General features: G+C 55.3%; 1 protein-coding gene across 1 annotated transcript in view; it reads left to right on the top strand.

Moving 5' to 3' along the window:
• Window positions 1–15,192, top strand: part of WSCD1 (WSC domain containing 1) — a 49,166-nt gene that overhangs the window by 1,710 nt on the left and 32,264 nt on the right. Inside the window, exon 2 of the mRNA XM_012652598.1 lies at window positions 8,692–9,404. Coding sequence (XP_012508052.1) covers window positions 8,975–9,404 — 430 coding nt within the window. The 5' untranslated portion in view covers window positions 8,692–8,974. The remainder of the gene's footprint in view (window positions 1–8,691; window positions 9,405–15,192) is intronic.

Genomic DNA, 15,192 nt, shown 5'->3' with positions numbered 1-15,192 from the left:
GGGGCGGGGGCGCCGCGGTCGGGCGGGGAGGGGGCGAGGGCAGGGTTTGGGGTGCGCACAGCCTCCCTCCAAGGCCCAGACGTTTACCCGGAGGCAGCTCCCTTTCTCCCTCTCGTCCGCCACGGAGCCAGGCTTCCGGTCAGCGGAGGGTTTTCTCCAGGCTCTCTCGGTGAACTTGAACGCAGGCAGAGGCAAAAGCGAAACGCATGTATTTTGTCCAGAAAATTACCCCGAGTGGATGTTTGCATCTTCCCAGGTGTGGACGGACACTCAGGACTGGAGGCTTCCAATTGCGTTTTTCTTTCATACTCAGAAGGGTCCCAGGCTGGGCATTTTCCTGAGCATCTGGGCTCAGGATGATACCTATTGGGTGCTGGCTGGCCCTGGGGAGGGGGACCCCCAACCCTCCTGCTGAGCAGTAGGAAGGCTGATACAGGGGTTCCAGCCCCACAGCTCCGCGCTGCCTACACTCGCCCTGTCCCCAGCTGCTCCCAGGATGGACAGACTCAGGACTCCACTGTACTTTTCTAACGTTAGATGCCATCCTCTCTCTTGTTGCTTTGGGTTATGGAGGTGCTTGGGTTAACCCACTTTGGAACCCCAGGGTTAGGATCAGGAATGGGGGCCTTTCTATTTTCCTTTGAATTGCCTGGGTTATCTCACAGGGGGCGCAGGCAGTGAGGGCTAGTGGGGGGTGACAGAGGACACGTGATGCTGGCTTGCCTGCCCTGTCTCAGGACCCCCTGCTTGATGCCGCGAGTGCTGGGGGAGGACAGGAGGTGTCCTGCGGGTGTGGAAGAATGAGGTTGATTTCTCTCAAGCGTGCTCCCCTCACACACACACTTAGCTGGGCTCTCAGAATACCCCTGGAGCAGGTGCTGTGGCCGGTGGGTGCTAGAGCCAGGGGTTCTATGAGGAAGAGGAGCTCTCCTGGGCGGCGGTGGCTGAAGGAGCTGGGTGGGCGGCTGGGCTGGTGAGCGGAGCCTGACAGCCGCACCTCCCCCACCAGAAGCCCCCCGGCCCTCACCTGCAGCCTTCTTTGGGGGTGAGGGGATCCCTGTCTCCAGTGGGTGTGGGAGCCCTGTGTGGTGCTGTCCTGTGGCTTGTGTCCTGTCTGGTTGGAAGTGAAGAGAAGCTGGGATCGGGCAGAATGCCGACTCCTGTCCCTCCCTCCCTCCTGTCTCCCTGACCAGGCAGAAGTGGATATTCTGGGCCACCAGTTGGTCTGCTGCTAAGGCTTGAGCCTCCGGCCTGGTCAGTTCAGCTGGAGCACTGGGGAGTGAGTCACAGAGCTGGTTCCTTGTGGAGTCAGCCTGAGCAGGCGCCTCAGAGCGTCTGAATCCAGAGTTTCCAGGCCCTGATAGAACTGTCTCTGAGCAGGGCCTCTCAGAAAGGCGTTTCTCTTTGTAGACGCTCCTGGCTTGTATACTCCCATCAGCCCCCAGTCAGCCTTGGTGAGCTCCCCGACTCCCCCTCTGGAGGCACAGTGGGGTCAAGGCCAGGGACTCTGGGGCACCTCAGTGTTTAGGCCTTCAACGTCTTCATCCTCAAGGTGTGAGGGATAATCACTCGTACCAGCAGAGACAGAGCCGGGTCCTACCACCTGGGGCCAAGCTGGGCTGGAGGCTCGCCCTGCTTGTTCAGGGAATGAGTGAGTGAGCGTGGCTTTCCACTGCCTTCTCGCTGGGCTCGTGGTCTTGCTTTCACACTGCTTCCTTTAATCTCTCCTCATCATGGCTTTGATGACAACCATGTTGACATATGGCCTGGAAAATTATCGGAAGTGTGCCTCTTTCGGAGAACGTGGTCAGGGAGGAACCCTACCTATGTGCTGCCTCCTGGTGTGGATGTGAGAAGTGGACGGAAGAACGGGCTGGATTAATTTTGTAAACTACAAAATTCGGTGCACCTACTGGTAGCTGTTAAGTCCCCTACTGTCCGCTCTGCTTCCCTGCCCTTGCTGCTGGAAGCCACTGGGGATTTGAGCCTCCTCCCAGGGGTGGCTCCCTTGGCATGCGGGGACAATGAGTGTTCTGAGGACAGGAATGCACAGGGTATCTTGGGCCTTCTCCCATAGCTTGAGTCCCCATCCCGGTGGCGAGTGTCAAGCGAGAGAATGTCAGGTGTGACTTTGGTTGGGTACTCATCTAGATGTAGCCAAGTCACTCTGGGGTTTGAACACCTGTTTACCTGCCAGACTCTGAGATAGGACCAAGACAACTGTCAAGGGTTCAACACTAGATGGGAAAAACACATAAACAGATGAACAAACTAGAGCTCTATGAAAGAGGTAGCCCAGAGATAGGCCGGAAGAGGTCGCGATTGGCTCTTTCAAGAGTGGGATGGACTCCTGATTATCCAGCTGAAAGGGAGAAATGTCGGCCCCCAAGGTGGTGCCCTGTCTTTGCAGCCCCACCCCCTGGAATGGTGCTTGGAAGGCTCTCTGTCCCTGGTATTGAACAAATGAAGGCCGTATGTTATGGAGAGTGACACACGCTTGGAATCAGAGAGTTCAGTCTAGCAATGGCTGTCTGTGTGCAAGTTAATTGGCCCTCTCTCCGTGTCAAATTCTGCATTGTATAATGGGGATGATAATGATTCTGACCTCACAAGTTTGTGGGAAGATCACTCATTCATTTGTTCATCTGATCATTCATTCAGTGCACTTGATAGTCTGCGGAAGTACCTTGAACTCTCTAACATGGGATACTAAAAATTATTCTTAGTTACGTGAACCCCAGCAGTGGGTTAACTGAAGGGTTTCCCCTCTTTGCATTCAATGGCATTTTGACCTTACCTTATTGTTATGTTTTATGCCTTTTAGACATTTTTTTTTTAATTTTGAACTTTTTCTCTGAAGTTCTAAAGTTCAAAATATCATGAGATTTGCCTGATCAAAGGCAGGGACCCCACCCGCTCCTATTTCTCAGACTTTGTTCTCACCAGGGGCCTAGAAGGTTTATGTTTAGTGGGTCCCTTGCCCCCTTTCTCAGCCTCCAAGCCCCGGAGGTGTGGGACCCGGGAGTGAGGGCAGCATGGCCTTGAGCATGGAGGGTGTCCAGAGGGGACTCATTTCCTGGGGCCTGCCCTGTGCCCTCCCAGAAGCGGGCAGAGACACTGACTGTGCCTGGGAGGAGAAGCAGGGACATGAGCTGGCGGCCCTGACTCAAGACAGCACACCACCCAGGCACAGTTCTCTGCAGCATCCAGCCTCACTGTCTAGTGCTGGGGAGCAACTCTTTCTGGGGATCAGGGAGGCTTCATGGAAGAGGTGGCCTTGGAGCTAAGCCTTGATAGCCTGAAGCCTTTCAAAGCCATGAGATGGGGCACAGGCATCCCTGGCTGGCAGAAGAGCATGCGTGAGGGTGTGTGAAGCATCTCCCACTGGCCTGGTGGGTTACAGGGCTCTGGAAGGACTATTAAGACCAAGGGTCTGGGAGATTGCACCAAGAAAGGCCATTGAGTGCCGGGCTAAGGAACTGGATCTTGGTCATCCGAGCCCTGGGGAGACACTGCAGGCTGTAGTGCCATTAGCTCTTTATTTAGAAAGAACACTTTCTTAGGCTACTGGAAGGGAACAGCCTCTAGGAGGGGGATGGGGTCCAGATGCTAAGTGCTGAGCCCAAGCAGGGCAAAGGCAGCCGGTAGAAGGATAGGGAAAGTCGGGGGAGGGGAATCCAGAAACTCTGCACCCAGCTGGAGGCTCCTTCATGCACTAAGCCAGGGTCCTGAGGCTGAGCCCCCAGCTGCCAGTCACTGAGGCTGGGACACAGGTGCCCATCTCCTTCTTACCTGGAGAGGATCATGCTGGGCCCTGTTCTCTTGTCTTTAGGGCTCTTGCTCTGCTAAGAGCGCACAGCTCTGAGTCCCCGGAGGTTCGCAGCCCTTGCTGCCTTGGCCACAGTGGCTGAAATCCCTCTGGGGGTGTCTGGAGTCATTCTGTCCTCAGCTGCCACTGCCTGTCCTCTTTGGCTGGGGGAGGGGTGGTAGGGAGGTAGAGTCACATGAGTGAACCCCAGTGGCCTCTGGTCAGGCCTGGGCTAGCCCTAAGCTCTGTCCTCTAGCCCCCAGTCCCAGGAACTGCCTCCTCTACCCTTGCCACTGCTCCCTGGCCCTCCCATGGCTACCCCTAGGTCTCTGGACCCCCAGCCTGCCCAAGAGGTGGCTGTCTGGCCAGCCCACCCCACCCTTCCTTCAGACTCAAACTGCTGCTTCCTAGAGGCCCCGATGACAGCCAAGTAACAGACAAAGGTTTAGGTTGTCTGAGGCTCCACGTGCTCTGAGTTCCTGCTCCCTCCTGAGACTTCCAGAAGCCCTTTTGTTCTATTTTTCTCCTCTCCTTCCAGAGAGGGAGCTCAGGGTCTCTCTCCCCTGGCCCTGCTCTTCTCTAGGGTGACCCTGGGGCCCCGGAAGGCCACTGGGCAGGGCAGCAGGTGTACACCTTTGTTCAGTCCTGGTGCCCCCTCCCAAGAAAGCTGAGCTGGGGCAGGGGTGGAGCCCACCAGCCTCCCCCAAAGCACTTCGCAGGGTTCTGAGATGGGAGGTGCCTGTGGGAGGCCTTGGGGAGCAATTCTCCAGACTCTCGGAGGAGGGGAGGGGCTGAGGCTGCCTCCCGGCAGCTCTAGGAGGCCAGATCACTTACTGACAGGGCAGTGTCTGGAAGGTCTGGCTCAGGGGACTCCATGTGTGGCATCATCTCCAGGAGCTTAGGCCTGGCATAACTTCAAAAGGGTGCTGACCAGGCACACTAAACTCCTTTCAAGAATAAATCTTGCCTCGTGTGAAGCCAGAGCAGGGGTGGGGAGAGACAGGAAGCTTAGGGGCACAAGGTGGGCTTTGGGAGCACATGACCTGGTCTGAGCGCTGGCCCTGATTTGTCGGACTGTGGGCAGTGGCTGCACCCAGCTCGGCTCTCCGAGGGAAGTAAGCAGGGCATGCGCTCGGCGGGTTATGTGGAGTAAATGAGACAGTGCAGGTAAAGCGCACAACCCGGTCTAACCTATTTATTAATGCTGCAAGTGCTTAATAAATGGTGGCCTTGAAAAATAAAGCAACTGCTAACAGCAGTCTTAGCACGAGGATTAGCTTCAAGCAAGAGTGCGGTCCTGGGTGCACCCTGGGGAGTGGGGGACTACGAGGGAGGGGAGGGGGCCCTTTGGGTCTGATTTCACCAGTGGCACAGCTGCTGCAGGCCTGTGCTCCAGCTTTTCCTTGCTTGCATTCATAACCAGCACACGTGCAGTCTGTAGATAGGAAGTTTCGCATCCACTCCGATGGGATCCCATAATGCCCGTTTATCCCCATTTAACAGATAAGGAGCCTGAGGCCCTGCTCTGTGCAATGCTTTGCTCAAGGTAGATTTGCTATAACGGAGGGCCTGCTGGCTTCAGGGGTGCAGTGGGCACAGCTGCGAGCCATTGTGCAGATGCTCCAAGTTTCCTAGCCCACCCCAGGCCTCTTTCAGGTTCAATCACTCAACAAACATGTATCGTCAGTGCTCTGCTGGCTGTGTGTTGGGATCTGGGGACATGGAGATGAATCAGGTGTGATCCATGCCCCGGAGGGGCTGCCAGCCTCGAGGAGAGGTGAGCGTGGCTGAAAGTGGGGGATGACTGGCAAATGTGATGTTGGCAGTGAAGTGTCGTGGAAGTCTAGGGCAGGGGGACAAGTTCCTGACGCTTTTAGGCACGCCCCATGCCCCCCAGCCCACCTGCAACAAGTGTTCTGGGTTGGGAATCTGCTTGTGATTTTAAAAGTTGGGAGTGGCAGCCTGCTTCCTAGGAGACCTGGGTCGTGGAGCTCTGGGCTGCGAGTGGCTGTCTGCTGTGTCCACACCCAGCACCCTCCTCCCCAGACCAAGGGAGGCCCTCGGCAAAGGGGGAGCACCGGAGAGCACTTCGGAAGACTTTGGAGGGAACCTGGTGGGATGGATTGAATCCTGATTCATTAGCCCTGACCACTCCCCGCCCCTCCCCTACATGCATCATGTGTCCAGATCCTCCTTATAACATGTATGTGGGATCCACACCACATCCTGCCTTCAAGACTCTGAACGGTTGAGCCATTGCCCGGCGTCCTGCTCCATCTCATTGGAAACTTTCTTTCCACAGCAGGAGTTCTACCCTCTCTCTTTTTACTTTAGTTGTGTAGGATTTTTCACCGATAAGATCCCAAGCCTGTAACCAGAACCCCTTTTGGGGCAGACCTGGAAACCCCTCTTCGTAGAATTACAACACAGAAAGGATAGCATATATAGCCCAGGCGCTCTTGGTGACTTCTGTGCATCTGAAAGGCCTCGACTCTGTTCGGCTGCATCCTCTGACTGCCTGGGGCCTATGCCCACGCACTGCTCCATCCCTCCCAACTTTCAGTCTCATCCGCAGCTCTGGGTAGGTAGAATGTGAGATTTCACTTCCCTCACCCCCAGGAGCAGGTTTCTGATAATCAGGATTTGCCTATCAGTTTATTTATCCTCTTGTTTATTTTCAAAAATGTGTTGGGAAACAAAGATTGCTGAGCCTCCTTACTGTGCCAGGCCTCCTGCTGGGGCCAGAGTTAGGAAAATGAATAGGGTGTGGTCTGTAGCCTTGAGGAGGTCACAGTCCTTCAAGGACGGCTGGCAAGTAGATGGACAATTCAGATCAGCCCAGGATGGTGAGTGCTGGGATGGGGCCAGCATGTGCTGTGGGAAGACTGAGGAATCTTCACCAGCATGTGGGGGTGGAGGTCAGGGAGAGCTTCTCAGAGGAGGCGCTGACACCTGGGCTGAGTTTTGGAGGCTATGTGGAGATTTGCCAAGTGAAGAGGGAGGAGAAGGCATAAAAGGTAGCAGGTGCAAAGGCACTGAGGCAGACGTGCTGTGATACAGGTGGTTCTGCAGGACCGTGGAGAGTGTGTGTGTGTGTGTGTGTGTGTGTGTGTGTGTGTGTGTGTGTGAGATGGAGAAGCTGAAGGCCGGAGCCTGATGAGAGATGAGGCTGGATCACGAAGGGACCTCGCATGTATGTCATGTTAAGGAGCTTGGAGTTTATCCCAATAGCCACGGGGAGCTATTGAAAGGGATTTTAAGCAGGGGAGCTCCATGATCAGATTTGCGTGTTAGGAGGATCACCCTGGTAGCCTTGTGGAAGGTGGATTGGAGGGTCCAGAGCTGCAGGCAGAGAGATCAGTCAGAATTTCTTGGGATTTTCTCTGTGGTTTTACAAATCTGTTGCGGCTGGGGCTGGGGACCGGGGGGGTGGTTGGGGGGCTGGCAGACACAGCAGCTTAGAAAATAAAAGCTCTGGAGACTCGTCTGAAATGGCTTCCCGACTCAGAGTTTAATTCCACCTTCATTTGCTAATTACTGAGCCTGCCACCCCCACTGCAGCCTAAATGACCAGGGGTCCCCTATTTCCAGATCTCTGCCCTCCCCAAACACCTCGGAACCTGGAGCCCTCAGCATTTAATCAGAGAGGGCCGTGCTGGTCTGGACCCCTTTGGGTCTTTGTCACAAGCCTCTCCAACCTCCCTGGGGGCCTGCAATGCCAGACCCCCGGAGCCCAAACATTGTCTTTCCGCTCACACCCGGCTGTCTGTCCCCGGCACACAGAGCAGCCATTGAGTGGCTGCACAGGCCTGGCGGGGGTCCCAGGCCAAGTTAGTTATGGGCAGTGGCTTAGTCACACTTCTTGGGGTCTTTTTCTTCTGGGACAAGCCTGCCCTTGTGCTCAGGGCTTCCCTCGCACAGCAGCCTGGCTCGCGGCAGCTGCAGAGCCCTCTGCCAACCCTAACAGCATACTTGACAGGCGCCGCCGGTGGGAACCAAAGCCCAGAGTAGGAGCTGAGCCCTGGGGAGCGGAGGGGCCCATGGGAGGCCGCTCAGGGCACCTTCCGCCTTCTCCGCACCAGCCTCTGTTTGCAGGTGCACGGCCCAGGCGCTGCCCTGTTCCTCGAGTCCAGGAGGCCTGGGAAGACCATGGAAGCCCCTCCCTTCCTTGTCCTCCTCCTGTGTGAAAGCCGGAGACCACCCTCTGCTGAAGCTCCTTCCGAAACATGGCTCACTGTCCCAGTGCACCCTTGGGAGTTAGCTGATTGCATGCGTGTATGGAGCACCTGCTGTGTACTCCTGCCTGGACTAGGTGCACATGTGTGGGGTGGCGTCTCATTACAGGCTGGGCCATGTAGTAGTTGGGAGTACGGTCTCCAAATACAGATGGGTCAAAACCTTGGCTCTTCCGTTTGCCACTTGCGTGACTTGGGGAAATTAATTTGCCTGCTTTTGCCACAGTTTCCTCCGCTGTAAAAAGGCGATATTATTGTCTCTACCGCTTTGGTTGGTGTGAAGGTTAAATGACATGATAGTACAGTGTTCAGCTGAGAGCCTGGCATATAGTAGGGACTCAGTACAGACCCGCTGCCCTCTGTCCTCCTTGTTTCTATTGCTGTCATCACTGGATCCTCACTACTACTCACGGGAGGGCTTTTAGCCCCATTTTACAGATTAGGAAGCTGAGGCCCAGAGAAGTTAAGCACCCTGCCCATGGCACACAGCCTGCCCGTGGCAGAGCTGGGATTTGAACCCAGCTCCGTCCAGTGCTACCACAACACAGCTGGCCCCTTTGGTAAATCAAGCACGGGGTCGAGGGGTGTCCTGGGTAGGGGCGGTGGACCCTCCCATTAAATCTAAGTGCTCCTTCTCCGCCTTTCCAGATTTCCGAGCCGGGAGATGAGGGTCGGCAAAGCCCAGGGATGGAGAGGCCTGTGACACCCGGGTGGAAGCTGCAGCTGCAGGGCCCAGGGGCTGCTGGCGATGAGTGATGGTGCCACCTGAACGCCGCTGCAACCCGAGCAGGAGCAGTGACCCCAGGAGAACCTAGGCAGGTGCCAGGATTCAGGATGCGGGGATGACGGCTCCGGAGGCCCCGGCCTCCCCCCGACCCGGGCGTTAGGAGCCATCCCCGGGCTCCACCCGGGAGCCCTGCCGCCCAGGGGCATGGCCAAACCTTTCTTCCGACTCCAGAAGTTTCTCCGCCGAACACAGTTCCTGCTGTTCTTCCTCACGGCCGCCTACTTGATGACCGGCAGCCTGCTGCTGCTGCAGCGGGCCCGAGTGGCCCTCCCACAGGGCCCCCGGGCGCCCAGCCCCCTGCAGACCTTGCCAGTGGCCGCCGTGGCGCTGGGCGTGGGCTTGCTGGACAGCAGAGCGCTGCAGGACGCCCGCGTCAGGCCAGAGCTGCTGCTCGGCGTGGACGTGCTGCGGAGCCCCCTGGCCCGGACCAGACCTGGCCCCCGCTGGCTCCGGAGCCGGAACTCGGAGCTGCGCCAGCTGCGGCGCCGCTGGTTCCACCACTTCATGACTGACCCCCCGGGGCCACCCGCCATGGTCCTCGAGGCTCCCCCCCGGCCGGCCACCCGCAGCCGAGGTAGGCGTTCCGCTGCGTATTGGGAGCTGCTCCCACGCACCCCGCTCACGGTCCCGGGTCGGTGTCCCCGTTCTCTCGGGCCCTGCAGCAGCAGGAGAAGCAGCACTGCAGGGCCGTGGCCTTCGCAGGTTGTTTCTTCCCTTCTCCTCTGCGGGAGGCAGGAAGGGCCTCTGGAGTTTGGCTCACTCACCAGCTGGAATTCTGCGTGGCTCCAGGCCAAGATGTGTGAGCAGGTGACTTAGAGCTCCGGCTGTGGGTTTAGACAGACCTCGCCTTGAGTCCTGGCTCAGCCACAACCTTGTTGGGTCACCTTGGACATGTCACTTAGCTTCCCCGGGTCCCTCAGAAACGGAGGTAGCGATACCCGCCCCAGGGTTATCGTGAGGAGTAAGCAAGCGTGGTGAGATAGAGCAGCGGTTCACAGAGTGGGGGCCCTGGCCAGCGGCAGCAGCATCAGTGCATGAACCTGTCATCAGTGCAGATTCCCGGGTTATTCCGGACTTACCACATCGGGCGCTCTGGACTGGGGCCTGCAGTCTGTGTACGAACACCTCTCCAGGGGCTTCGGGTGCACAGGGCTGAGAACCGCTAGGATAGAGCACCTGCTGTGTTACTCGCCACTCCAACTGGCAGCTGTTGTTACTTAATAGAAATGGTTAACTCATGTAGCATTTACTATGCCCCTGTAAGTCTACTATTTGCAGGTATTAGTATATCCCAGTTTTACAGGTGAAGAAACTGAGGCACGGAGAAGTTAAATAAATTGCCCAGCTCATTAGCTTGAGTTCCCTAGAAGCAAACCCTAAAAGAAGACTCAAGTGCACCAAGTGTATCTGGGATGTGATTCCAGGGAACCCTGGGCGGGGAGGGGAAATGAGGTGGAGAGGAGGGCAGCCACGAAAGGTGGGTTGTTGAGCAGGTTACCACCAGGCAACCGGAGCTTAATCCAGTGGGGGACTTGGAGCTGGAGTAGAACACACGTTGCCGAGTGCAAGCTGGAAGTGGCAGGCCGGGGGACATGGGCGGGGGCATGACGGCATCCACCATAGTCACACTGCTGGATTCCAGCATGGGGACGTCTGGCTCTGGGTTGGAGCTCTTTGCACGGAATTATGCAGACTCTGTGTGCAGGGCCAGCAAATGTGACTGGTGCTCGGTGACCACCCAGGAAGTGTCGAAGTTGTTGGATGGTGATTGAGCTCAGTCAGCTTCTGAGCATCCCTGTCGCCACCCCCCTTGGCCCTGTACCCTAAGTCATGAGAGGAACTGCTCTCTCAACTGTGATGAGTGTGGTTGGAGTGTAGAGTACCAAGTGGCAGAATACGAAAGGAGATGAGACAAGAGGGTATCAGGGCCTGGGTTAGGGAGGGCCACGAGTGCCAGGCCTGGGAGTTTACCTTTATCCTGAGCACGATGAGAAGGTTCCGGGGAAGAGAAAGGAGCCCAAGCTGTCCTTACCTTAGGAGGATGACTGGTAGCCCAGTAAAAAGAAGACTGGAGGGCTGTGGTCTCTTGTCTCCGTGGAAGGAAGTTTCTTTAGAAACCATCTAGGTCATAGCCCTTGCTGTAGGATTCCTCAGGGAGGCTTGCATGGAAAAAGGAAGAAATGAGGAACTAGTGCTGCAGCTCATTTTACGCAGGTATGATTTCTGTAAACTCTCCCCAACACACTAAGAAACTGGATCTCTATAAAGGTTTCACCAGTGCCACTCATTTAGACTAAAGGGTAAATGACTAATGAAAGTCAACATGGATTTCTTGAGAGGAGGCCATATAGAGAAAGAACATAAGTTTTGAAAACAGACATGGATTCCTCTGCTGCTACTGCCAATTGCTGGCCCTGTGGCCTTGGGTAAATTCACCTGCCTCGATTCCTTTCTTCGTTTCTCTCATCCCACACTGAGGGTCCACTGCCTGGGTCTCCTTGCGTGCTCTTCCCTGTGCCCTTGAGGAGCTCAGTCTGGTGGTGGAATGAGACATCTGCACCCCAGTGACTCCTGCAAAGCATGACTGAGATGTGCTAGAGGCATGTGCAAGGGGCGTGACCAGCAGAGGGGAGGGCTCAGGGTGACCCAGCTATAGCCCTGGGTGTGGAGTAGTTATGTCTAAGAGAACCAGTGGGCACCCCTTTACTATAAGTTACTCCCAGTGACTTAAAGAAGTAATGGAAGGCTCTCTAGTAAAAGCCAGAGAGATTATGGTTAGATGTAAGGAGAACTGATATTCAACTTTATAAACCAGTACGGTCTTAACAGTTGTTAAGATATTGAAATACCTCCATGTCTGTTGATAAATGGTCACTGCCCTGGCCCCTGGGGTGCTCCCTGCACTTTGCCTCCCCAGTGACCCCCAAACCTCCCCATCACCCGGCAAGGAAAGGGTTAACATGATTCCAGTGCTGAACGGTGGAGTTCTGAATGGTCAGTGCCCCCCAAAGATTGTTAAATATTTTGACTGTGCCCCAGGATTTAAGGAAGAATTTGCCGTCCCTGCACAATGTGCAAACCAAGTCTGGGGGAGGCTGTGTTGTCTCATGGCTGGAGGTCGCCAGAGAACAGAGGAAGGCAAGTGCTGGCCTGAAAGCTCTCTGGGGGCCCTTCCCCTCCTGGGGCTCTGTGGGTCCTGCCTGGCCAGGTGGGCCTTGCTGGTGGAGAGTAGCCCACAACTCAGCCCTCGGGCCAGCTGCCGGGGTTGCAGACAAAGCAGGCGTCTCTTTGTGGCCGGGCAGCCCGCCATCCTCCTGAAAGGGGATCCTGCAAGGCGTGGAAGCTGCAGGAGGCCCCATCAATCACTGAGCGTTTCATTATACCTTGGACAACATCCATAATGGAATAAAATGTCAGTAAGTTTACTGGGGGAAAAATAGTAACTTCTCCATAGCCAGTTTGTTTTTTATTGATAGTGATTTCCAAAGACATTCCAATATCTTCAAAGCCATCGTTAATAGCCTCACGGCATGTCCATTTTGATGTGCAAATGAACAGATGCAGAGTCACAGACAATAATGCAATGCCTCCATTTCAGCCGAAAGTAATAAATCCGCCTCAGAATGTGTCCCAGCGTATCCCTCGGAAGTTCTTTCTTCCCTGCGCATTCTCGCCTGCGTCAGGGAGTTAGAAAAGCCATTCATTCTGTTTCCAGATAAAAGAGCTCACCCCCTCCTCCCAAATGGAGGGGCCATCTGTGTCTCAGGCCCCTGCCACACACTGAGACGGGGCTGGCCAGGCATGGGCTTCCTTTCCATGCTGGTCAGTGCCATCGAATGGCCAGCTGATCACGGGGCAGCCACTCCTTGTTCTCAGAAGAACCGGAGCCTGACTGCTTGAGACCATCCTTTTTCTCTCTTTTATTAATGTGTTAGTTATTCAGCTAATATTTACTGATCCATCCATCACACATCCCAGGTTAGAGTGTAGGATCAGAATAATAATAGCTGTTACTTATTTGAACATCTGTTATGGGCCAAGCATTGTTTTGCATCGATGTACATCTGTTATCTCATTTAATTTAATCTTCCAACAGCTTATGATGTAAGTGGTGCTATCACCGTTTTAATGAAGAAGAATTTGAGTTTCAGGGAAGTAAAGTAATTTAAAAATGTTCATTATTAATAACAATGCATTAACAATAAAAATAGTCACTACTGAGTACTAACTACATGCCAGGCCTTACATTAGATGTTTTACGTGTGTTATCTTATGGAATTCTCACAAACATCCCCATGGAATTGGCACCGTATACCCATTTTACAGATGCGGAAGCAGAGGCTCAGAGAGGCAGCACTGCCTATTAGTGGTGGAGACAGGATTTAAACCTGAGTCAGCCTGTTCTCAGAGGCTGTTTCCATCCACTCCCTCAGACATGGGTACGTGCCAGTGTCAGCCTTGGAAGATCTTAAACCCAGACACCTTTAGAACCTTGTGGCTAATTTCCCATCTACACTGATAAATGTTTACCAATCCCTGAGCTTGTGCTTTGGATGTTTAATTGAAAGCTAGAATGGAATTTCTTCTTTGCTGAGCAACACATCAGAAATTTCTCAAACAGTAGGGTTCTTTTACTAAGAAGGCAGGCAGACTGACCTGGGTGGGAGCTTCCTGCCGCAGTCCATGCTGGCCGTCGGGGTCCTGAGCCTGACACAGGGGAGGGCAGCTTGTGAGGCTGCGTATCGGGGCAGCAGTCCTCAGCAGACGGGCGTAGCGCGTGCCTGTGGACAGCACACTGGTGTGGTCACGTGTGCTGATGGGCACCTCCGGGTGAAGGCGGCCTCAAGAGGCTCAGAGCCTGGCAGGGGGCCTGGCACTTTGGCAGACATTGAAGAAGGTGTCTGTTGCTCCCCCCTCAGCCCAGGTGCTCTCTGATCTGAGGGTCTCTGGGTCCGCTGGGTCTTGGTGTGGTGGGAAGTCCAGCCTCCTGCCATCTCGGCCATTCTCTGCTCTGCCTTTCGTAAACTAGGGCCCTGGGAGTTGCACGTCGGTGCATTCCGTAAGACCATCCCCTCCTTGCATGCGGGCTTTCTGCTCCTCCCTTCGCACCTCAAGCACACCAGTATGGTTTTTGGGAGCTGTAACCCACTGTCCACAGTAAGGTGTTGACACTGACCTCGTGCCTAACCCTGGGGCGTCACTAGGGGGGTCACTACTATGGTGAAAATGTGATGCCTCCCTCCAGCAGCCTGTAGTCATGTGCAGAGACAGGACACACGGATACACAAGGTTTTTAACAACCGTTGATGACAAGGGTTTGACGAACAGACAAGTTTTTCAGGCTCAACATGTAAGAATCTAGAGAAAGGGGAGGCCCTGGCCGGCTGGCGTGGTCAGGCTCAGAGACCAAAGCCTCCAAGGACAGGTAAGAAGCAGAGGGTGGCCTCAAGTGGGGAGCAAGGACAGGTCCAAATGTGGGACGAGAGAAATAACTTTGAGCACAGTGAGGCAGGGCGGAGGGTGGGCATGTGTCCATTTGACAGCTGAGGAAACTAAGGCACAGACAGGTGAAGTGACTTAGCTGAGGTCAGGGGTGGAATTAAGTGTAGTGTTCACAGACAGAAAAGCCACTCCCTGACTCGGGCCCCAGACCCAGGTGGCCCAAGCTGCTGCCGTGGGCTGGACTCTGGGGAGGAGTAAAGATGAGCCTCCCTTGCCCTGGGGGAGCTCCCAGACGGGGGACCATCAGGACTCGCCTGCTTCGGGAGCCGGCAGGCTGCTGGGAGGCCTCGGCACGGTGCTTCCCAGAGACGGTCCAGTTTCTCGAGAGGCTGCGGCGCGCTCCACAGGTGACATCGAGGAGCCGACTGCAGACATTCCCGGGGAGATGTGTCTTTATCACAGGTGCCCGATCCAGATCTCGGCACCGCTATTGTGGGTGTGCGTTCACAGCTTGGGGACTGTGCGCTGGCGTGTTTGCAAATTCCCAACATGCCGCTCCTTCAAAACACTGGTGCGCGTGACATTTACATGCCTGATGCCGTGTCTGCACTGTGCTTGTGTTCCCCGAGCTTCTCTGAGCACCTCTGGGACACGTCTCCTTCCCTCGGGACAAGGCAGGGCTCTTACAGACCCCCGCTGGCACGTGCTTGGTTGGGTTTGCACTGCCTCTGCTTCCTAGAGTCATGTCCCCCGGTGTCCCCTTCCAGGGATATGCCCGAGGTAACTGGCCTGGAGGGGCCTCCCTGGTCACTTGGTCCTATTGATTCCAGCATGGGTCACCTCTCTTCCACTCACAGATGTTGTGCACACTCCAGCAATGGGGGCTTAATCCCTCCTGGGACAGCAAATATTTTTCTTAG

The sequence above is a fragment of the Propithecus coquereli genome, unplaced genomic scaffold, assembly GCF_000956105.1.
Source record: "Propithecus coquereli isolate 6110/MARCELLA unplaced genomic scaffold, Pcoq_1.0 Scaffold390, whole genome shotgun sequence".
Taxonomy (NCBI): Eukaryota; Metazoa; Chordata; class Mammalia; order Primates; family Indriidae; genus Propithecus; species Propithecus coquereli.
This window is presented reverse-complemented; position numbering and strand designations above follow the sequence as displayed.